General features: G+C 42.7%; 3 protein-coding genes across 4 annotated transcripts in view; all 3 read right to left on the bottom strand.

The window, feature by feature from the left end:
• LOC139562971 (ribosome quality control complex subunit TCF25-like) overlaps positions 1-7,944 on the bottom strand; it is a 34,885-nt gene extending 26,941 nt beyond the window's left edge. For both annotated transcript variants that reach the window (XM_071381186.1, XM_071381187.1), the window contains exons 1-6: positions 7,494-7,944; positions 6,913-7,062; positions 6,691-6,759; positions 6,383-6,504; positions 6,175-6,240; positions 6,007-6,089 (exon numbers count right to left, since the gene is read on the bottom strand). In XM_071381186.1, the coding sequence (XP_071237287.1) occupies positions 6,007-6,089; positions 6,175-6,240; positions 6,383-6,504; positions 6,691-6,759; positions 6,913-7,062; positions 7,494-7,715 (712 nt within the window). In that variant the 5' untranslated portion in view covers positions 7,716-7,944. The remainder of the gene's footprint in view (positions 1-6,006; positions 6,090-6,174; positions 6,241-6,382; positions 6,505-6,690; positions 6,760-6,912; positions 7,063-7,493) is intronic.
• A 758-nt stretch (positions 7,945-8,702) lies between these two features.
• LOC139562974 (cytochrome b-245 light chain-like) lies at positions 8,703-12,023 on the bottom strand. The gene is made up of 6 exons (XM_071381191.1): positions 11,569-12,023; positions 11,093-11,162; positions 10,761-10,835; positions 10,511-10,594; positions 10,134-10,215; positions 8,703-9,717 (listed from the first exon to the last, which is right to left on the bottom strand). Exons 1-6 carry the CDS (start codon positions 11,624-11,626, stop codon positions 9,520-9,522), a joined length of 567 nt encoding a protein of 188 aa, XP_071237292.1. The 5' UTR covers positions 11,627-12,023; the 3' UTR covers positions 8,703-9,519.
• A 4,249-nt stretch (positions 12,024-16,272) lies between these two features.
• On the bottom strand, positions 16,273-20,059 carry LOC139562972 (diphosphomevalonate decarboxylase-like). Its single transcript, XM_071381189.1, has 10 exons — positions 19,863-20,059; positions 19,622-19,692; positions 19,398-19,512; positions 19,138-19,284; positions 18,730-18,929; positions 18,535-18,609; positions 18,149-18,367; positions 17,151-17,266; positions 16,966-17,074; positions 16,273-16,672 (listed from the first exon to the last, which is right to left on the bottom strand). The coding sequence occupies exons 1-10, from the start codon at positions 19,936-19,938 to the stop codon at positions 16,592-16,594; spliced, it is 1,209 nt and encodes a 402-aa protein (XP_071237290.1). The 5' UTR covers positions 19,939-20,059; the 3' UTR covers positions 16,273-16,591.
• Positions 20,060-20,148: the final 89 nt, after the last annotated feature.

Raw genomic sequence — 20,148 nt, 5'->3', positions numbered from 1 at the left:
ACTTTTACAGATGCACAATTGAGAGCATCCCGTCGGGCTGTATCACCGCCTGCTACGGCAACTACACCACCCGCAACCTCAGGGCTCTCCAGAGGGTGGTGCGGTCTGCCCAACGCATCACCAGGGGCAAACTACCTGCCCTCCAGGACACCTACAGCACACAATGTCACAGGAAGGCTAAAAAGATCATCAAGGACAACAACCACCTGAGCCACGGCCAGTTCACCCCGCTATCATCCAGAAGGCGAGATCAGTACAGGTGCATCAAAGCTGGGACTGAGAGACTGAAAAACAGCTTCAATCTCAAGGCCATCAGACTGTTAAATAGCCATCACTAGCACATTAGAGGCTGCTGCCTATATACATAGACTTGAAATCACTGGCCACTTTAATAATGTTTACATATTTTGCATTACTCATCTCATATATATATACTGTATTCTATTCTACTGTATCTTAGTCTATGCCGCTCTGACATTTATATATTCTTAATTACATTCCTTTAATTTGTTTGTATTGTTGTGAAATTGTTATATATTACTTGTTAGATATTATTACACTGTTGGAGCTAGAAACACAAGCATTTCGCTACACCTGCAATAACATCTGCTAAACATGTGTATGTGACCAATAAAATGTGATTTGAAGCCACCAGTCGGCCATATTGGCCTTCCCTAGTAGGAGCAGTCCTCCACAGAAATGAATGGAATTCTACACTATTTCAATTAAAGGGACAAAATGACATGTATTTAAATATTTTGTTGTTGTAGTGGAGACAGTAACATTAGTACCCTAAAAAAATGCTTTAAGGAAAATGTTACATATTTTTTCATTTTTATGTTTAGCTCACATAATACAACTTAAAAGTATGCATTAAAGTGTCTGTATTAGGATAAATCAGAAACGAATATAGACAATAAATGCATTTCTATAGCTTCCAAAATCCAACATTTTTACAATTGAGGAGGAGTACCAAGATGGCTGCGCGGTGGCTTCAATACAGCGCCCCATCAGTCATCCAGGATTTATACACGTTATTGGTTAAATGTGTGTACAGTTGCAGTATGTTGAAATTGCATCAATTTGATATAGATGTGCATGTGGAATAAAGATAATGATAAGTCAATTCGATATAGATATACTGTGCATTCGGAAAGTATTCAGACCCCTTGACTTTTCCCATATTTTGTTACATTACAGCCTTATTCTTAAACGGATTAAATAGTTTATTCCCCTCATCAATCTACACACAATACCCCATAATGACAAAGCAAAAATAGGTTTTTAGAAATATCACATTTACATAAGTATTCAGACCCTTTACTCAGTATTTTGTTGAAGCACCTTTGGCAGCGATTACAGCCGAGTCTTCTAGGGTATGATGCTACAAGCTTGGCACACCTGTATTTGGGGAGTTTCTCCCATTCTTCTCTGCAGATCCTCTCAAGCTCTGTCAAGTTGGATGGGGAGCGTCGCTGCACAGCTAATTTCAGGTCTCTCCAGAGAGGTTCGATTGGGTTCAAGTCCAGGCTCTGGCTGGGCCACTCAAGGACATTCAGAGACTTGCTCCGAAGCCACTCCTGTGTTGTCTTGGCTGTGTGCTTATGGTCGTTGTCCTGTTGGAAGGTGAACCTTCACCCTAGTCTGAGGTCCTGAGCGCTCTGGAGCAGGTTTCATCAAGAATCTCTCTGTACTTTGCTCCGTTCATCTTTCCGGTGACTAGCCTTCCAGTCCCTGCCACTGAAAAACATCCCCAGATCATGATGCTGCCAGCAGAATGCTTCACCATAGGAATAGTGCCAGGTTTCCTCCAGACATGACACTTGGCATTCAGGCCAATCTTGGTTTCATCAGACCAGAGAATCTTGTTTCTCATGGACTGAGAGTCTTTAGGTGGCTTTTGGCAAACTCCAAGTGGGCTGTCATGTAATTCCATTTGGCCACTCTACCATAAAGGCCTGATTGTTGAAATGTTTTGGTACCCTTCCCCAGATCTGTGCCTCGACTCTACGGACAATTCCTTCAACCTCATGGCTTGGTTTTTGCTCTGACATGCACTGTAAACTGTGGGACCTTATATAGACAGGTGTGTGCCTTTCCAAAACATGTCCTATCAATTGAATTTACCACAGGTGGACTCCAATCATGTTGTAGAAACATCTCAAGGATTATCGATGGAAACAGGATGCACCTGAGCTCAATTTCGAGTCTCAGAGCAAAGGGTCTGAATACTTATGTGAATAAGGTATTTCTGTTTTTTTATTTTTTCAATACATTTCTAAAAATCTGTTTTCGCTTTGTCATTATGGTGTATTGTGTGTAGATTGACGAGAAAAAGGTTGTAACGTAACAAAATGTGGAAAAAGTCAAGGGGTTGGAATACTTTCCGAATGCACTCTAGATATTTAAGTGGAATAAAAATTGCAATCTGTCCCACTCATTCTATGCCCAAGTACAGTATAGCACCCTAGAATTTGAATGAACACACTTTGGGATAAGGAGAAGTGGATTCAGAGGGAAGCATTTCATGGTGACACAGCAGTCATGGTGTACCACATACAAGCTAAGGCATTGAGACTACTCAAAAAGTGAGTAGGGAGGGAAATTATATTTCCCAGACCAAATCTCCAGTCAGGTGATTGTATAAGCCTTGAGTTTGGGGGAGCTTTAACACCCTGAGGAGTAGGTAACACTGACATAACAGAGACTCTGATTCTTCTCCAACCTCAGCTCTGGGTTAAACAGCCCAGTATCCCACAACACCAGGGGCACTATGGAGCCAAACATCAATTGAGTCTTTCCCAAACATCAATATCTTTGAGCCAGAGGGCTAGGCAGCATTTGAATAACGATATGTGGTGATTGGACTGTTTTTTAACAAGACGTCATAGGGCAACGTTTAAGAACACAGCCTTTAGTGTGATCCTACCCAGAAAAGCTGTCTATGTCAACAAGGCTTCAGGCTGCCCACTGCTGTTAACATGCACTTTTTTCTGCTGCTACTCTTGATTGGTTACATGCTACCCAAACTGAACCAGGATTCTTAGAGTCCGATGAGAATTCCAAATGTGATAATGGAGAAACACTGTTGCCTTGTTGCTCAACACAGAGGCGCCAGCCCGGGGAGACGGGTGTTAAATTTAGCATAATTGATTAAATCTTAATAAATAGAAACTGGCCATTCAAAATGTATTTCAGAAAACTGGAGCTACAGTATAGTGGAGTCTGGAGCTATAGCGTGGCTGGCCCTTAAATGTACACTACACAGAGCTCATTTCAAAAACATGCCTGTCAATCACTCCTGGCTCAAAGTAGAGGAGAGACTGGCTGCATCACTACTTGTCTTTGTGAGAGGTATTGACGTGTTGAAAGCACCAAACTGTCTGTTCAACAGCTAACACAGCTCAGACACCCATACATACCCTACAAGACATGCCACCAGGGGTCTCTTCACAGTCCCTAAGGCAGGGGTCTCCAACCCTGTTCCTGGAGAGCTACCCTCCTGTAGGTTTTCATTCCAACTCCAGTTGTAAATAAGCTGGTTCAGTTTACCAACCAGCTAATTATTAGAATCAGGTGTGCTAGATTAGGGTTGGAGTGAAAACCTGCAAGACGTTAGCTCTCCAGGAACAGGGTTGTAGAGTCCTGCCTTAAGTTCAGAACAGAGGTTGGGAAACGCACAGTACTTCATAGAGCCAAGACTACATTGAACTCTCTCACATCAGGTAACCCGAACTAGCAGTAAAATCAGATTTCAAAAACATAAAACAACACCTCACAGCACAACGTGGACTGCGAAGAGACACACACACACATTGTAATATTGTATTGTTGTACATTTTAATGGTAGAGCAGTGTGAATGTGTACAGTACACAATGTCTGTTGTGATGTATTGAATTATTTATGATGCAGACTATTGTTTTGATGTGTTGTTTTGTAGGGTTGTTCAGTATCCAGATTTTCATACCGTTTCTGTAACATATCGGGATATACGGTATTACCCAAAATGCAGATAAGGGACGCTATTTCAAATAATAATGAATATAAATAAATATTTTGATGTATTTACACACATAACCATTTAGTCAACATGGATCTTGATCCAGGAGGGGATTGAATGTCTCTGCTGTAACCAAGAAGCTTGACCTTGACATCTAGCAAGAAAGTTAGCAAACCAAATGCATTATTGAAGCCCTGAGCTGGATATAATTTACTGACACATCTTAGATTTCTTATAGTTCTACTTAAATTATATTTATCAGCAGTGGAGTAGTACGCACCCTTACGAGGCACAGGTGCCCTTAACCCCAAAAAGTATAACTTTTTTTTTGTATTATTCATTTCTGAATGGTATTGAAAATCATACCGTCTGTATTTTGAAATATAACGTTTATACTGTACACCGGGCTTACTTTTCTGTTTCTGTTTGGACCACAGGAAGAGTAGCGGCTGCCTTGGCAGCAGCTAACGGGGATCCTGCCATGCCTCTCGATTGTTCGCTTGAACTTAATTTATGCCATCATAGTTACAGTACATTAGTGTATGAGCTAGGGCTGACCCCATTTAGTCAACTGGTCGACCGAGATTTCTTTAGTTGAGCAGAAGCAAAAATAATATAACAGTCATGCTGTACAAGACACCTGTCCAATTTGCACCTGTCTGAGTGGACTGATCCATTGTGGAGGCCGTGGGGATGGCATAGTCCTTCACTCTAAGACATGCTACTGAAATTGTATTTGGTTATATTATGTAAGAATAATGGTGCAACAAAAATAAATATAAAATAATATTATTTTATCACAAATGTTCTTTCTCCTGCGTTGGACAGTGGTCGCTGTCCGCGGTTCTGAAACACATCAGTGTGCTGTTGAATTGGCGCCTTTTCCTAGACCATGTTGCTAATAACAAAGCCGGCATATTGGTGTTGATAACAATGCGACAGAGGCAGCAGCAGAGTTAGGAGACAAGAAAACAGCCCTTGCCTTAATTGACTAAGTGAGGAGAGAGGAAACCCCCACTTAATTAGGTCTATAATCAATAGCCTAACTGTTAAACGTGCCTGGCTTTATAAATCATCCGTATATATCTACAGAAATAAGACAGTTCCTGCTTCTGTTGCCTGTTTGAGTGTTTGTGTTACGGTGTTTGTCTATCATAATCACATCAATACATTGGTTATAACAAACTCTGAACACCGTAAGACAAACACCGTAACACAAACACTCAAACAGGCAACAGAAGCAGGAACTGTCTTATTTCTGTAGATATATATGGATGATGATATGCTACAGGTCAGGCCCTATTGGTCACGTGCATACATGTGTCATGTAGAGATAGAAAGGGTTGAGGGAATAGGGAATGTTTTTCCTAAACAAATTAGGGATTTCTGTAACGTAACTTTTCAGTCAGAAATGGCTTCAGCAACACACTGTTGATGTGTGTCTTTTGTGTGTCTTAAATATTTCATGAAACAGTTGGCTTAAAGCATCAGACAAGCTCAGTGCATATAGTTGATTTGATTAAAACACATAGGATGTGTCTATAATATATATATATTTTTTTACCTTTATTTAACTAGGCAAGTCAGTTAAGAACAAATTCTTATTTACAATGACGGCCTACACCAGCCAAACCCGGACGACACTGGGCCAATTGTGCGCCGCCCTATTGGACTCCCAATCAAGGCCGGTTGTGATACAGCCTGGATTTGAACCGGGGTGTCTGTAGTGACGCCTCTAGGACTGAGATGCAGTGCCTTAGACCGCTGCGCACTTGGGAGCCCAAAATATATGGAAAAATGCACGTTTTCACATTTCGACCAATCGATTTGTCGAAAGAACAGACGACTCTTGGTCGAGCGATGTTTTGTGACTTTGTCATGGGAGATAATTACATTTGCATCCACAAAAATATTTCTGTGAAATGTTGCATAAATAGTATGTATTCACACGGCTTTCAGCATTCTGAGCGATGCCCGAGTGTGAGAGGTTGAGTGTAGGTCTGACCTGGGCGACTGAAGCGTGGCCAGGTGTCTTTAGGGATGGTCATCCAGGTGCTGCGATGGAACTGTCTCTGTCTCTGACGAGGTCTGAGGAAAGAATGAAGAGATGGCCTTACACTGTAACCTTTAATAGTAGTAGTCCCACTGATAAGGAGTTCTGTATAGATCTTACCTTTGATCTCCAAGAACTGCTCGAGCTCCAAAGTATCTCTTCAACTCCGTCTCAGGATTCAGGTTCCTAAAAAACAAAAGAGGGTAAGTCCCAATAAAATGTATCACTGATAAATTACTGCCATGAATTAAGTATATTATGATTGTATGACGTTACCCCACTAAGAGACCTGATGTCTGATTGGCTGCTGTGCTGTTAACCTACTCACCTGTGTTCCACATAGAGTACAGGCCTGTTGTCTGAGGCTCCACAGCCCTCACTCTGCAGGGTCAGTCCATTAGACTGCTCTATGGTCTCCAGCAACGCGTCAATGTCTTCCCCAGCTCCCTCCTGACAACCACATATAAGACAGAGCAGCCTATGTGACCGAGTGAGACGGCATCAGGGCAGCACCCCCATAGCCTCAAAACACAATCAAATGCTGCTAAAGCAAGTGGTTAATATGGCAATGTGCACAACGGTGCCCCCACATTGGGGGACATATGTGTAAGTGATTTGTCAAGATGGACTGTATACCTGTTTATCTCCTGTACTGTTCTTTTTCTTCTTCTTCTTCTTCTTTTTCTTGCTCGCTTTATCTTCGGACTGACATCATAAAAACTATTAAACAACTCTTCAAAACATTTTGACTAGATCAATCATGCATAATAACAACAAGACTGAAGAGGAAGGGGCTCACAATACCCCATGATACTGTAGAGGCTACAGTGCATCAGGGGTGTCCGTCTCTCTCCTCACCTTCGCAGCACCTGTCTCAGGCTGTGCATCTCTCTTCTCTGTTTCCCCGCTGTCACTCTTCTCCTTGCTTTCATCACCATTCTGTTCTTCTGGCTTCACTGTGTCTTCATCAGTCGTGGCTTTCTCTGCGTCATTCTCTGCATCACATATCTGCAGCGACATGGTTCCAGCAAGAAGGATGGAAAGGCTCAGGTTAAGGTTATATATCAGAGACTAAATCTCTACATTGGCACATAGTTTTAATTAATCTTTGGTCAGTCTCTGCCTTTTTTTCTTGTTCTTGCGGGAGCCATTGGGATTCCAACCCATCCTAGTGACATTCATATGATCAAGGCAAGGGGGTGTACTGTATGAGTCCTGTCTGGCCAGGCAAAATCGGTTAGTCAGTATAATGCTGGTTTGATTTGTTGACACTGTCTGCATATGTCAATGTGTCCTGCTGCTTTTTTCATTGACTAGCATAACAAGCTAGCTAGCTATGTCACACAGTTATGTAGCCTAGGGGGTGGAGCTAGGTGGCAGTTAGCGAGATATTTCGTAAACATTTTGCAATGTGTGTTAGAAAAAGAGAAACACTCCACCAGTTCGTAAATGTTGCTCAAGTTTTTCTTATTCTTCTTAGCTTTTCTGATGCTGCTCTTAACAGGCTGGAGAACAGCTTCTTCCAGTTCCTCTTCTTCTTCCTCACCATCCGCAGCCTGCTCCACTGGCTCTGGCCCTTCACCTGGGACAAGATCCCCGAGGTCCAGGGCCTCCTGCCCCCGCTGTTTCCCCTTCAACCTCCTCAGAGCACGACTCGACATCTTCCCGGGACAGAGTTGTCACGAAGATGGGCTATGGTTAAATTTGGGATTTGACCCAGCTACAGCCATAAACAACATGAGAGCAAAATCCGCATGCCAAATAGCTTATTCTACGGGTACTCCATGTAGACAATCTTGATGCATACCAAATATTTTCGTTTTGATAATCACAGTTCGCTGCCGTTAACCTTTGTACCACTAGGCAGCAGTAGTGCGTAAGGACAAAGGCTCTGAAAATGCCTGAAATTAGTTAATTAACAGAAAAGGGAACTAACGACTTTCAACATTTGAACTATTATTTGCATACTGGAGGAGCGGCAACCACTGCCAAGGGGTTTGCTGTAAAGTCAGTAAATGGTTTCAAAGCCTATGACTAATGCATCTTTTTGTTGTTAACAAGGGTTGCCCTGGGTCTATCAATACCTTTTATGTGTTATGGTGTCAAGAAATGGCCATTATAACTAATAAATTAGACAGAGTATAACACAGATAAACAAATAAGGAAGTTGCACCTGTTCCTGCTGCTGTTATGATGTAATGGTTGCCAAACCCAGCGCACTCAAGGAAACACACACTGTATTCCTCATTCTTGAGGTAAAGGTCAACTGTGAACATAGGAATGAAGAAGTTGCTTCATATGGAGGAAAGAAATGTACGTGTATGTCACAACAACTGGAAATGTCATTAGGGTATATAAACATAATCTGTATCATCTGTTATAACTAATGTATGACATCTCTGTGGCTGTGTATGATCTGATTAGTGCAAGAATTTCCAATGTGTCGTAATAAAGTGTGTGAGCGTCTTTGTGTGTTGCACTGTGAGAAGGAACGGTTAAATGCATAGGGTTCATAGGAACTATTAGAAAAGAGGAAATGTAAAACTTGAGACATGACACGTAATTGTCATTCCAAACCCACAGTTCATCAATGATGAAACAGACACAAACATGAATTGTGATTATATGGTAAACATGCACATTTTAAATAACTAGAATAACTATATTTATTTTCAGATTATATCAAAAGCATAACAAGCATAAAACATAGACATACATTATTTTGTAGAGAGGTGAATACACAACTGTCCATAATATTGCTAGTTGACCACTGACATAGTAAACCGGCCAAAAGGAGAAAGAGATAACGCAAAACAGTGCTTGCTTATAAACAATTAACATTCCAGTGTAAAAGAATACAGTATATTTTGAGGATACAAAATGTATAAATAGCTCTTCATTCTCTTTTAAAATAATTTCATTATGTCTGTGCCAGTAAATGTGGTTGATTCTCATCCACATCTATTCATCCAATTACTCACAAAATAACTTACTGTCACAACAAGAATACAAACTTTGCCATTTACATTCCAAAGTCTTTTGGGGACCAAAATTATTGTAACTGAAAGAGTTGTAGCAGGTGGTGCAGAGATATAGGACACAAACCTTTTGCAGGAACTAAGGCACAGCAACATCTCAGTTCAATACAATCCCTAATACATCATCAAACATCAGCAGCAGTGTGTCCTCTCCACAACCCTCTACTCTCCGAGGCCTGATTCCTAACTTGATACCAGTCCATAAAAGAATTCCCATTGACGCCAATGCCCAATTTACACAAAACCTAAGTTATGCAAGCTTATCTAACTCAATTTAGGATTCGGCCCTTAGCCAATGGCAGTCGGAACTGAGCATGGCCTGGGTGGGGCTCCACTGTAGATCTGTTTTGGTTGGGGCTCAGTGGAAACATAAGGTAACCTGAGTGAGCTTAGCCCAGCAGGCCTGAAGGAAGGAGAGTAAGGGGATCTAGTCATCATTGGCAGTGACAGCGATGGGGTTGACATAGGCAGCCGCCTCCAGGTCCTCTGCCCGTTTCCTGCGCATCTCTGCGGGTGGGCGTGGTGGAGGGTTCTGGGGAGGGAGCTTGATGCTCTCTCCCACCGGCTTACGGGCACTCTCCTTCCTGGGCAGGATGGGCTCCCACTGCTCCCCTCGGATGGCCGCCTGGAAGACATACAGACACAATAGACGAAAGATCATTCAGGCTCCCTGAATAACATAGATAAATGGGTTGCTTTGGTGCTGATCTCTAGAAACATGCATGCAGACATGCATGCAGTGAATTCCCAACAACAATAGGTGATAACAGCCAAGTCACTCCCCTGACAGCCTGGGTTTCTTAACTAGCTAATAATGACTCAATAAAAATACCAGAGGGCAAACAAACGCTTCCTTGTAAATCAAGGGCAGTAGGTTCATAGAGGAAACTTGAGTGTTGCATCAACTGATAGCATCAGCTGATATTGCACCAATTAGATTTATCACACTACCTTTATATGGTGGTCAGAAAACAACACTACCTTGTTGTTGTCTGACCACCTAACTTGAGTCAAATACTTTCGAATACTTTAAATACTAACCGCAAGGTAGATGAGGCTAGCTATGCCGAGGCAGACACAGCCAAGAACAGTTGCAAGGATGAATCCACCAGGAACACAGATCCTATAAACACACACACACACACACACACACACACACACACACACACACACACACACACACACACACACACACACACACACACACACACACACACACACACACACACACAAAAATAGTGTTACAAAGGCAAGGCACTGATAACATGCAATGTGATATTTAAACAATGAAGATGGTGTCAAGAATGACTGTGCACAATGACACAACCTGTCTCTGCTACAGCTGGAAGGAGACAGTGAAGGGAAAGAATGTTGTCTCAGCCCAGAGATCTGACTAGACTGACACAGAATGTACTCACGCTGCATGTAGAAACGCTCTGACATAGTAGTTCCTGGTCAGTGGGCCGAATGACTTCACACAGACAGTGAAGCAGTACTGACCCCTGAAAGAATCGCAATATGAAGAGTTATTTATTGTGAACTTTCAAACTTTCAGTGATGAAGACTTGCTTATGACTTGCTTTCAACTGGTGGAATCATATCTGTTGCATCACTGTTAGAGTGACTTTACAGAAACGTTAGCTTGGTATGGTGTATGTGGGTACTCACGTCCTTTCTACGCTGGTGCCCTTGTTTCTCTTGCCCCTTGGGTACTCTAGTAGACAGACAAACACCCCTGCAGCTCTGGGCACATCAGTCAAGGTTACTCAACAACAACAGGTACACGTGGACCTCACTATACAATGCAAATATACATTTGGGTCTCATCTGGACATAAATGCACAAATAAGATAAATGATGGTGTAGATGCCTGTAATGCATCTACAAACATTTCCTTGTGACGTGTCAAGGGTAAATCAGCATTTAATCACGACAATAGATACAATTTTGTGCATGGAATTATACTGTAAGAGACAGCTCTGCCACCAGTGAAAGGATACATAGCATAAGCAGCAAACTCCCAGTCCCTGAACTGGCCTGCCACCCCCACTATGCCACCAGTAAGGAGAACTGAAATGAGGAAGTAGGAAGAAGACAGTCACAGATGAAGACACTTTTTTTTGTATCCTGTAACTTTCAAATCGAAATGTGCCAAGAACCAAATAATTTGTACACTTTTTTCCCCCAAGTTGATTTGATTTAGTGTTTTATACAGATATGTCTTCTTTTTACAAATATTCTCACTACCAATATAATTTAATGACTTAGAATATTTTTGTCTGGAACAATTTATACATTTTGTTTTTGGTCGGTTTTAATGACCAATGTTTGTTAGGCATACCATACTGGAAAAACACATATATTCTTATACAGTAATAACTCATAACTAATGGGATTACACATTCCTTTAACAGTTGATACCATTATACAAATACCAAACTCAGATGTCTAAACTTGGCAAAAGTTCTCTACTCACTGAGCCCCGCCGCCAGAGCCTGTTCATTGGCCCACATAGCCCATTCTATTTTCCCCATTCTGTCTCCGTTCGGACCGACAGAACCCCTCTTTGTGCTCGGCAGTTATCCAACTGATCGCGGTTGTCACGTTCGATTATTATGGAGAGTGAGAATGTATAAATTTTGGAGGAACAAAGGTGGGTGGTAGCAGCCGCCTGGTCCGGCCTCGGTCTCGTAACGTCTGAGCGTAGCGAAAGGAAAAAAGGTTGGGGATGTGACCTGGGAGGAGTAACCCTTAGCCAGAGAGGAAGAGGCGAAGTGAGAGCACCAACTCGGCCAAAAATCTGTATTATACAAGCAGGTGACGTTGTTTCGTTTCTTTCGCTCACCAAGTTGTTGTATGGAGGCCAATAAGCGTGTTGAATTTGGTCCACAAAAAAATGTAATGGCTTATTTGCTACGTGAGGTTAATTTGATCGAATAGAAATTTCGTAATGCTTAAGTTATGAGTATACTGATATAAGTAGGACACGTGACATCCCGGCAACTTTGAGAAAAAACACTTTATATCAGAGTTGTTTCGAGATGGTTATGCATGAGGCTAGCAGCATCTCTCTCTCCATTGAATAAAGGCGGTTTACGTCAACAACCCATATCTTATATTCAAAAAAAATAAAAGATTATGAGATGTATCCACCAATTCAAAGAGAGGATAGGCAGAAACTAGACAGCCAACTATGCTTATTAAGCTGTACCGCTATGTGGACAACGACTCCATTGTTAGGGCAGAGAGAAAAGTATCTCGAGAACGGTCCAAACACTAAAAAGACACCCTATCCCCCTCAGCCCTCAAATTAAGTGGACACTTTTGATGACGTGTTTTATTTTTACAATTTCCAAAAGATAACCAAACAAAAACAGATTTACTTTTTATGAGACGTGTTTGTGCCGTCATGTGCATATGCCTTGTCTACTGCTGTCTTGGCTAGTTCTTATTGTTTATTTCACTGTAGAGCCCTCAGTCCCGCTCAAAATGTCTTATATAGCTCTTTTGTCCCACCCCACACACATGCGGAGACCTCACCTGGCTTAACTGGTGCCTCCAGAGACGAAACCTCTCTCATCGTCACTCAACGCCTAGGTTTACCTCCACTACTCACATCCTACCCTTGTCTGTACATTATGCCTTGAATCTATTCTACCACGCCCAGAAATCTGCTCCTTTTATTCTGTGTCCAATGCACTAGATGACCAGTTCTTATAGCCTTTAGCTGTACCCTTATCCTACTCCTCCTCTGTTTCTCTGGTGATGTAGAGGTTAACCCAGGCCCTGTAGCCCCCAGTTCCACTCCTATTCCCCAAGCGCTATCATTTGTTGACTTCTGTAACCGTAAAAGCCTTGGTTTCATGCATGTTAACATCAGAAGCCTCCTCCCTAAGTTTGTTTTATTCACTGCTTTAGCACACTCTGCCAACCCTGCTGTCCTAGCTGTGTCTGAATCCTGGCTAGGAAGGCCACCAAAAATTCTGAAATTTCCATCCTCAACTACAACATTTTCCAACAAGATAGAACTGCCAAAGGGAGTGGAGTTGCAATCTACTGCAAAGATAGCCTTCAGAGTTCTGTCATGCTATCCAGGTCTGTGCCCAAACAGTTAGAGCTTCTACTTTTAAAAATACACCTTTCCATAAATAAGTCTCTCACTGTTGCCGCTTGTTATAGACCCTCCTCAGCCCCCAGCTGTGCCCTGGACACCATATGTGAATTAATTGCCCCCCATTTATCTTCAGAGTTTGTACTGTTAAGTGACCTAAACTGGGATAGGCTTAACACCCCGACCGTCCTACAATCTAAGATAGATGCCCTCAATCTCACACAAATTATCATGGAACCTACCAGGTACAACCCTAAATCGGTAAATACGGGCACCCCCATAGATATCATCCTGACCAACCTGCCCTCTAAATGCACCTCTGCTCTGCTTCAACCAGGATCTCAGCGACCACTGCCTCATTGCCTGCGTCCGTAATGGGTCCGCGGTCAAATGACCACCCCTCATCACTCTCAAACACTCCCTAAAACACTTCAGCAAGCAGGCCTTTCTAATTGACCTGGCTCGGGTATCCTGGAAAGATATTGACCTAATTCCATCAGTAGAGGATGCCTGATTGTTCTTTAAAAGTGCTTTCCTCACCAACTTAAATAAGCATGCCCCATTCAAAAAATGTAGAACTAAGAACAGATATAGCCCTTGGTTCACTCCAGACTTGAATGCCCTTGACCAGCACAAAAACATCCTGTGGGGTACTGCATTAGCATCGAATAGCCCTCACAATATGCAACTTTTCAGGGAAGTTAGGAACCAATATACACGGCCTATTAGGAAAGCAAAGGCTAGCTTTTTCAAACAGAAATCTGCAACCTGTAGCACAAACTCCAAAAAGTTCTGGGACACTGTAAAGTCCATGGAGAATAAGAGCACCTCCTCCCAGCTGCCCACTGCACTGAGGTTAGGAAACACTGTCACCACCGATAAATCTACGATAATCGAGAATTTCAATAAGCATTTTTCTACGGCTGGCCATGCTTTCCACCTGGCTACCCCTACCCCGGTCAACAGCTCTGCACCCCCCACAGCAACTTGCCCAAGCCTCCCCCATTTCTCCTTCACCCAAATCCAGATAGCTGATGTTCTGAAAGAGCTGCAAAATCTGGACCCCTACAAATCAGCTGGGCTAGACAATCTGGACCCTCTCTTTCTAAAATTATCCGCCACAATTGTTGCAACCCCTATTACTAGCCTGTTCAACCTCTCTTTTGTATCATCTGAGATCCCTAAAGATTGGAAAGCCTCTTCAAATGGGGAGACACTCTAGACCCAAACTTTTACAGACCTATATCTATCCTACCCTGCCTTTCTAAAGTCTTCGAAAGCCAAGTTAACAAACAGATCACCGACCATTTCGAATCCCACCGTACCTTCTCCGCTATGCAATCTGGTTTCTGAGCTGGTCATGGGTGCACCTCAGCCACGCTCAAGGTCCTAAACGATATCATAATCACCATCGATAAAAGACAGTACTGTGCAGCCATCTTCATCGACCTAGCCAAGGCTTTCGACTCTGTCAATCACTGCATTCTTATTGGCAGACTCAATAGCCATGGTTTCTCAAATGACTGTCCCTCCTGGTTCACCAACTACTTCTCAGATAGAATTCAGTGTGTCAAATCAGAGGGCCTGTTGTCCAGACCTCTTGCAGTCTCTATGGGGGTGCTTGTTGAGAACTTGTAAATAAAGGTGAAATTAAAAAAGTAGCACAATTTCTAACTTATTTGCATTCGTTTTTACTTACACTTGTATGTTGACTTCTCCATTGATGTTGTTTTTAAGTTTTCGCTGACTTTTCTTAGCGGATGTACAATCGTCGCGAATTGAAATATGGGGAGTTTCAGGCCCGGAGTGAACATAATTGTACACTCGCAAAGCCGATTAAAAACGAGGGCTGAGAGGCTTACGTTGCAAACTTCCCTTGGTTGGCTAATCATTTGGACCGCCCTCCAAGATGGCGACGGGGATTCCCCCAAGGGCATAAGGCGAGGGTAAGTGGACGAGGGTGTGTCTTTTAAGTGTTTGGACCGCCACCCTTGTCAGTCTATCCATAATCTTTGCTTTAACTAACTTTGCTGCCTGACATGATTTGGTCAAAGGGGGAAACGTTCAGCTGTTGTAATACAGAGCATGCTCAACTTGCCCGGCTGACATAAATGGTCCAACTTGCACTTAAAACAGAGTTTCCCAAACTCGGTCCTGGGGCCCCCACTGGGTGAACATTATTTGAATCCGCTACACAGCAGATTCAAATAATCAAAGCTTGATGATGAGTTAGTTATTTGAATCAGCTGTGCAGTGCTGGGGGAGAGGGGCACAGGACCATGTTTGGAAACCCTGACTTAAACAATGGGGGATGAACCAGAAAGATCAGTTTTAGGCTATGCCTATTGGAATTCCTTACGGTATCGTTGTTTTCAGTTAAAACATTTTTAGCTGGGCCAACTTTAGAGCAGACTCAACTTGCTCGACTGCTCAGTTCACTTGCCCCAGGCAACAGGGCAACCCTTAAGATCCCTGCTACAACTAGGTTGTAGAGTTTTTGTAGTTTTACCTGGTTACCATCAGGAGAGAAGAAAAATGGCCCCAGAGTGGTGGTGCCACCTCTGAAGATGACATGTAGGCTATATATCCAGCTCTTATACTAAAGCACCTACATTGTTCTCAATACTGTCATTTATAATCCTTTAAGGGTTTTCATTTTAATTAGATTGTTTTATGATTCACTCACTCTAAAGGTGACTGTTAAACCATTAGGTAAAATGTACATCATCTACTTAGAAAATCAACATAGATACATTTGAAATAGTTTTCTACAATTATCAAAGTACTAGAACATTTCTGATCGTTCTCACAAGGCATCCCCTCATCTTTAACATTACAAAACATTTAATCCAAACTCGCAATAGGAAAAGTGTCCGAATGAAGCACTAGTCAACAGTGTTAGAGGTATTCAGCTGTGAGTGGTTGTTTCGCTGTGGCAATCCTTAGTTTTGGCAAAAAGCTGAGGGATGGGGCTGGAGAAATGTAACCACTCAAAATTATATACAGAGCTATGGATACAAGGACTGACCATCCATGATATCAAAATTATAGTTATAACAAACATAAACAAACATTTAAAACATGGTTATATTTACTTTGTTTACAAACATTGTAGTAAAACAAGCTGATATTTTGAGTTCTGATGGGGTATGACAGTTTAACTAAGCTCATGAGGTATTTACAAGTTATATTCTTCAAGAATCAATCGTTACATATAATTAATTTATAAGTCCAAAAATGTATATAGCAACTGCAGATTGCCCCTTCAATGACTAAGTCTTTGCATATGTATCCAATTGATTGAATTGGAATTGTTGATTGTTAATATGTCTGGTCTTTATTTTCACCAAAGAGTTCTGTCTCTGCCCAGCTGGGAGGCTGGCTTGTATCACGCACTCTCCTTGGGCAGCCCGTCAGATCCAAGCAGATGCTCACTAGGGTCCTCCACCACGCGAGGTCCAGGTCCAGCCTGATACACAAATCAGAAATAATCACTCAGACAAACCAGCTTAATATCACATCGAAATGTAGCAGATCCAAACATAATGTGTGCGTTTATAGGATCTGCATTCCTGGTGATTTCCCGTAAGACTGTTGGAGAGAGCATCAAGCTCGCTCCCCAAAACCCTCTACTACGCCAACCTGCAGAGATGCACAGGAAACGGGCAAAGGACCCGGAGGGTGCTGCCTATGTGTATGTGCCTATGTATGTATGTATGTATGTATGTATGTATGTATGTATGTATGTGTGTGTGTGTGTACCTTGGTGCTGATTATATAGCTGATTCCCTTCACCATGGGCTCCATACCAATGGCCTGCTTCAGCTCCTCGGATAGTGTTGTCGGGGCTACCGGAAGACCCTTTAGAAACCTGATGTGGGACAGGTAAAGTCACAGGAGGGAGTGTTGTCTGACTGCGTGTGTTTGTGTGTTTGTGAGAAACTCACTGTCCTCCGTTGGTCTCTGGTGGGAAGAAGTGTTTGACCACCTGGACAAACTCTTCCACATTCTGCTGAAGAGTGTAGATCACTGCATTGGGACCTGCATCAAATGTGTATGCCACCTGGTGGAGAAGAGAAAACATTGGTCACTGCTTATACTCAGGAAAAGAACTCTGGACCAAAGTTATAGCTTTGTTACAGCAGTGTTATATTGTAACAGTGTCAGCAGAAGGAGGGATGTGATGCTGCACTAGTCCTCTGAGACTCATGAAGAAGTACTAGGTCATAGACACAGTAAAGAGGTCAATAGAACGCAGACCATGGGGGATAGAAGAAGGATGCCAGATTGGTGCACATTCAACAAATCTGATCTAACAAAGTGGATATTCGTCAAATCCGCCATGATCGATGTATTGTAACAGACCCACAATGTGTTGACAAAGTCTGATTTGGATATACTTGGCTGTTTCGCTGCATAACATTTCAGGTTTAGAAGAAGTGACTGCTAAATGCTAACTCCTGTTCGTATAAGCTGGTAGCATAGAGAAATCAGTGGTGGTAGTGAAAATCATTTTTTAACTAATGCAGTTGATTGGTGATGATGACATGAACATGTATTGAAGGTGACATCAATACAAGCATTATACTCCGATTTTTACCACAACATTGTGTGAAATACACATAAACAATAGCCTAATAGGCTAATTCCACTTAGGGGAAATAAGGAGATTCTGGATCTTTCCATGGCATTTCCACTGTTTTGGTCAAGTTCCATTGACTTCTTTACCACATCTATACTTGGGCTTGTTAACACATTTTCTATTCCTCTTGAACTGTAGAAATACTACCAGTTTCATATCTCTATTTCATAATCTCAGAATATCAACAATTACTGCACCTTGTTCTGCTTCTTAGCTTAGACCCCTTGTAGAACTGTCAATGTTCCATATGACTAGCACATTTCCATGACTAAAAGAAAGAACTAACTCCCTGATAGCGCTCACCTTTGTTTCCCTGTAGTGACGGTTATAGCGGTGCACAAGGTTGATAACGTGGCGCGACACGTCGTTGAGGTAGAAGATGGGTGGGTAGGTGTCCAGGCAGGTGGCATGGAACTGATTGCTATCCTTCATGGTCAGCTCAGCGAACGCAGTAAAGTCCCTCTTATGTACAGCCTCAATCATCTCCTTCATCCTGGCTGGGACCACAGAGGCTGCCCGGTGCTGAGGGGGAGAGTGCAAGGTTTACGGGTAAGGGTTAATAACTTTGTGTGTGTGTGTGTGTGTGTGTGTGTGTGTGTGTGTGTGTGTGTGTGTGTGTGTGTGTGTGTGTGTGTGTGTGTGTGTGTGTGTGTGTGTGTGTGTGTGTGTGTGTGTGTGTGTGTGTACACCTTCAGGAGACTGCTCGTCTCTACACTAGTTTGCATGCCGGAAGTGCTGCCAACTGGTTTCCGCTCAGCACTGACCTAAAAAAAGAGAGGGAGACAGAGAGATGGTGGTGTTGAGATTATTAAAGACATGGGAGAAATGTATATGCCAACATTTGCTCCAGAAAAAGCCACCCTCAGTAATGATCAGAAACCTACCACCAGTACAAGGACCCTGAGCTCAGGCCAGTGAGTCTCTGGCTCCACCTGCTGGGCCAGACTGTCCTTGCCATCTCCTTGCTGGCCCATAATCCACTGGACGAAGCCCCCATACATACTCCTACAGGCACTACCTGAACCTTGCCTAGAAACCACAGACAACTCCCCCTCCACTCCCATCACCCGGGACAGGGTGTACACTAGAACAGGAGAATGGAGTGAGGAGACAAGATGGAGAGACAAAAGGAGAATAAGGAGTAAGGAGAAGAGGGATGAGGAGATGGAGACAGTAGTTAAGTTCCCAACATTTAAAAAGAATAAAACTAGTTTCACACAAGCTTTTACTTCATTTGATCCATTTAATGCTGTGTTAGGTACAAACCATTATGATAGGACACAGTCTCTTACCCAGACAGGCATAGCCGGCAGCAGAGGAGGCCAGTCCGGCTGCAGTTGGGAAGTTGTTGACAGAGCAGATGTGGACTTTATGGGACAAACCGGCCGTGTCTACATCAGCCTCCCCATCACTACGTCGCTTACGGGCCAGGCGCCGAACTGAGGAAGGAAACCATCAACAACAACACATCATTTCTTGTCCTCCCCTTTGCCCTCTTACTCTTCCCCCTCTACTCCCTCCCTTTATCATATCATTGCATATAGTGACTCACTCTCCCTAAGGCAGGACTGTAGTCTGGGCTGGGTTATGTCCTCCTCTTTGCCGTTGAGCCAGATACGATCCTCCTGGAACGACCTGCTGCACGCCACTGTTGTGGTTGTTTTGAGCTGGGAGGAATAAGGACACAAGGCAGAAATCGTTAGTTTTTGTTGTTTTAACAAGACAGTAATATTTAGCCACTTACTGAGTGTCTGGTGTACAGTATTACAGTCTTACCTGGTCTTGATGTAATGTGACACTCAAAGATGAATTTATAGGTAGAATCAACTCCTCATCCCTCTTCCCCCCTTTGAAACAGCAATAACAATAAAGCATTTACAATTTAATACATAGTTATTTTCAAAGATTGTACAGAGAACATTCCTTTGACATCATTGTGGGTGGTTGACAGTGTTCTTTGGTTGACAGTCAGACGATCAGATGTCTGTAGTGGATTATACGAAAATACAATACTCACAGTATTTGATGACAGCGATATTCACAGGCGCACTGCATGTTACCATGGTGAGCTTTTTGCCTCTGTCCTCGGGCATTTTGATCAAGTAAAATCAGGAGCAATAAAATAACAAAAAATACTATAAACGCGAGACTGTCTACTATTTTGAGATCCACTGATACAGTAATGTCTGCACAACCATAGAGTTTTACAAAACGTCTCTGTGGATTGGAGGGGGTAGAGCACATGACTAAACCTCCCACCAATCAGAGCCACTCATGTTCCGTGACTGAAACAAGGCAGCCAA

The sequence above is a fragment of the Salvelinus alpinus genome, chromosome 33, assembly GCF_045679555.1.
Source record: "Salvelinus alpinus chromosome 33, SLU_Salpinus.1, whole genome shotgun sequence".
Lineage (NCBI taxonomy): Eukaryota > Metazoa > Chordata > Actinopteri > Salmoniformes > Salmonidae > Salvelinus > Salvelinus alpinus.
Note: the sequence above shows the minus strand (reverse complement) of the source record. Positions and strands in the feature narration are given on the sequence as shown.

Excerpts from the sequence above, each read along its gene's own strand:
- LOC139562972 (XM_071381189.1), bottom strand. The coding sequence starts at position 19,938 with ATGCCCGAGGACAGAGGCAAAAAGCTCACCATGGTAACATGCAGTGCG. Across the intron at positions 19,513-19,621 it reads TCACATTACATCAAGACCAG|CTCAAAACAACCACAACAGT; the intron begins GTAAGACTGTAA and ends TATTCCTCCCAG. Across the intron at positions 18,930-19,137 it reads TGCCGGCTATGCCTGTCTGG|TGTACACCCTGTCCCGGGTG; the intron begins GTAAGAGACTGT and ends CTCCTGTTCTAG.
- LOC139562974 (XM_071381191.1), bottom strand. The coding sequence starts at position 11,626 with ATGGGGAAAATAGAATGGGCTATGTGGGCCAATGAACAGGCTCTGGCG. Across the intron at positions 10,836-11,092 it reads GAGTTTGCTGCTTATGCTAT|AGCTGCAGGGGTGTTTGTCT; the intron begins GTATCCTTTCAC and ends TGATGTGCCCAG. Across the intron at positions 10,595-10,760 it reads GGCACCAGCGTAGAAAGGAC|GGGTCAGTACTGCTTCACTG; the intron begins GTGAGTACCCAC and ends CGATTCTTTCAG.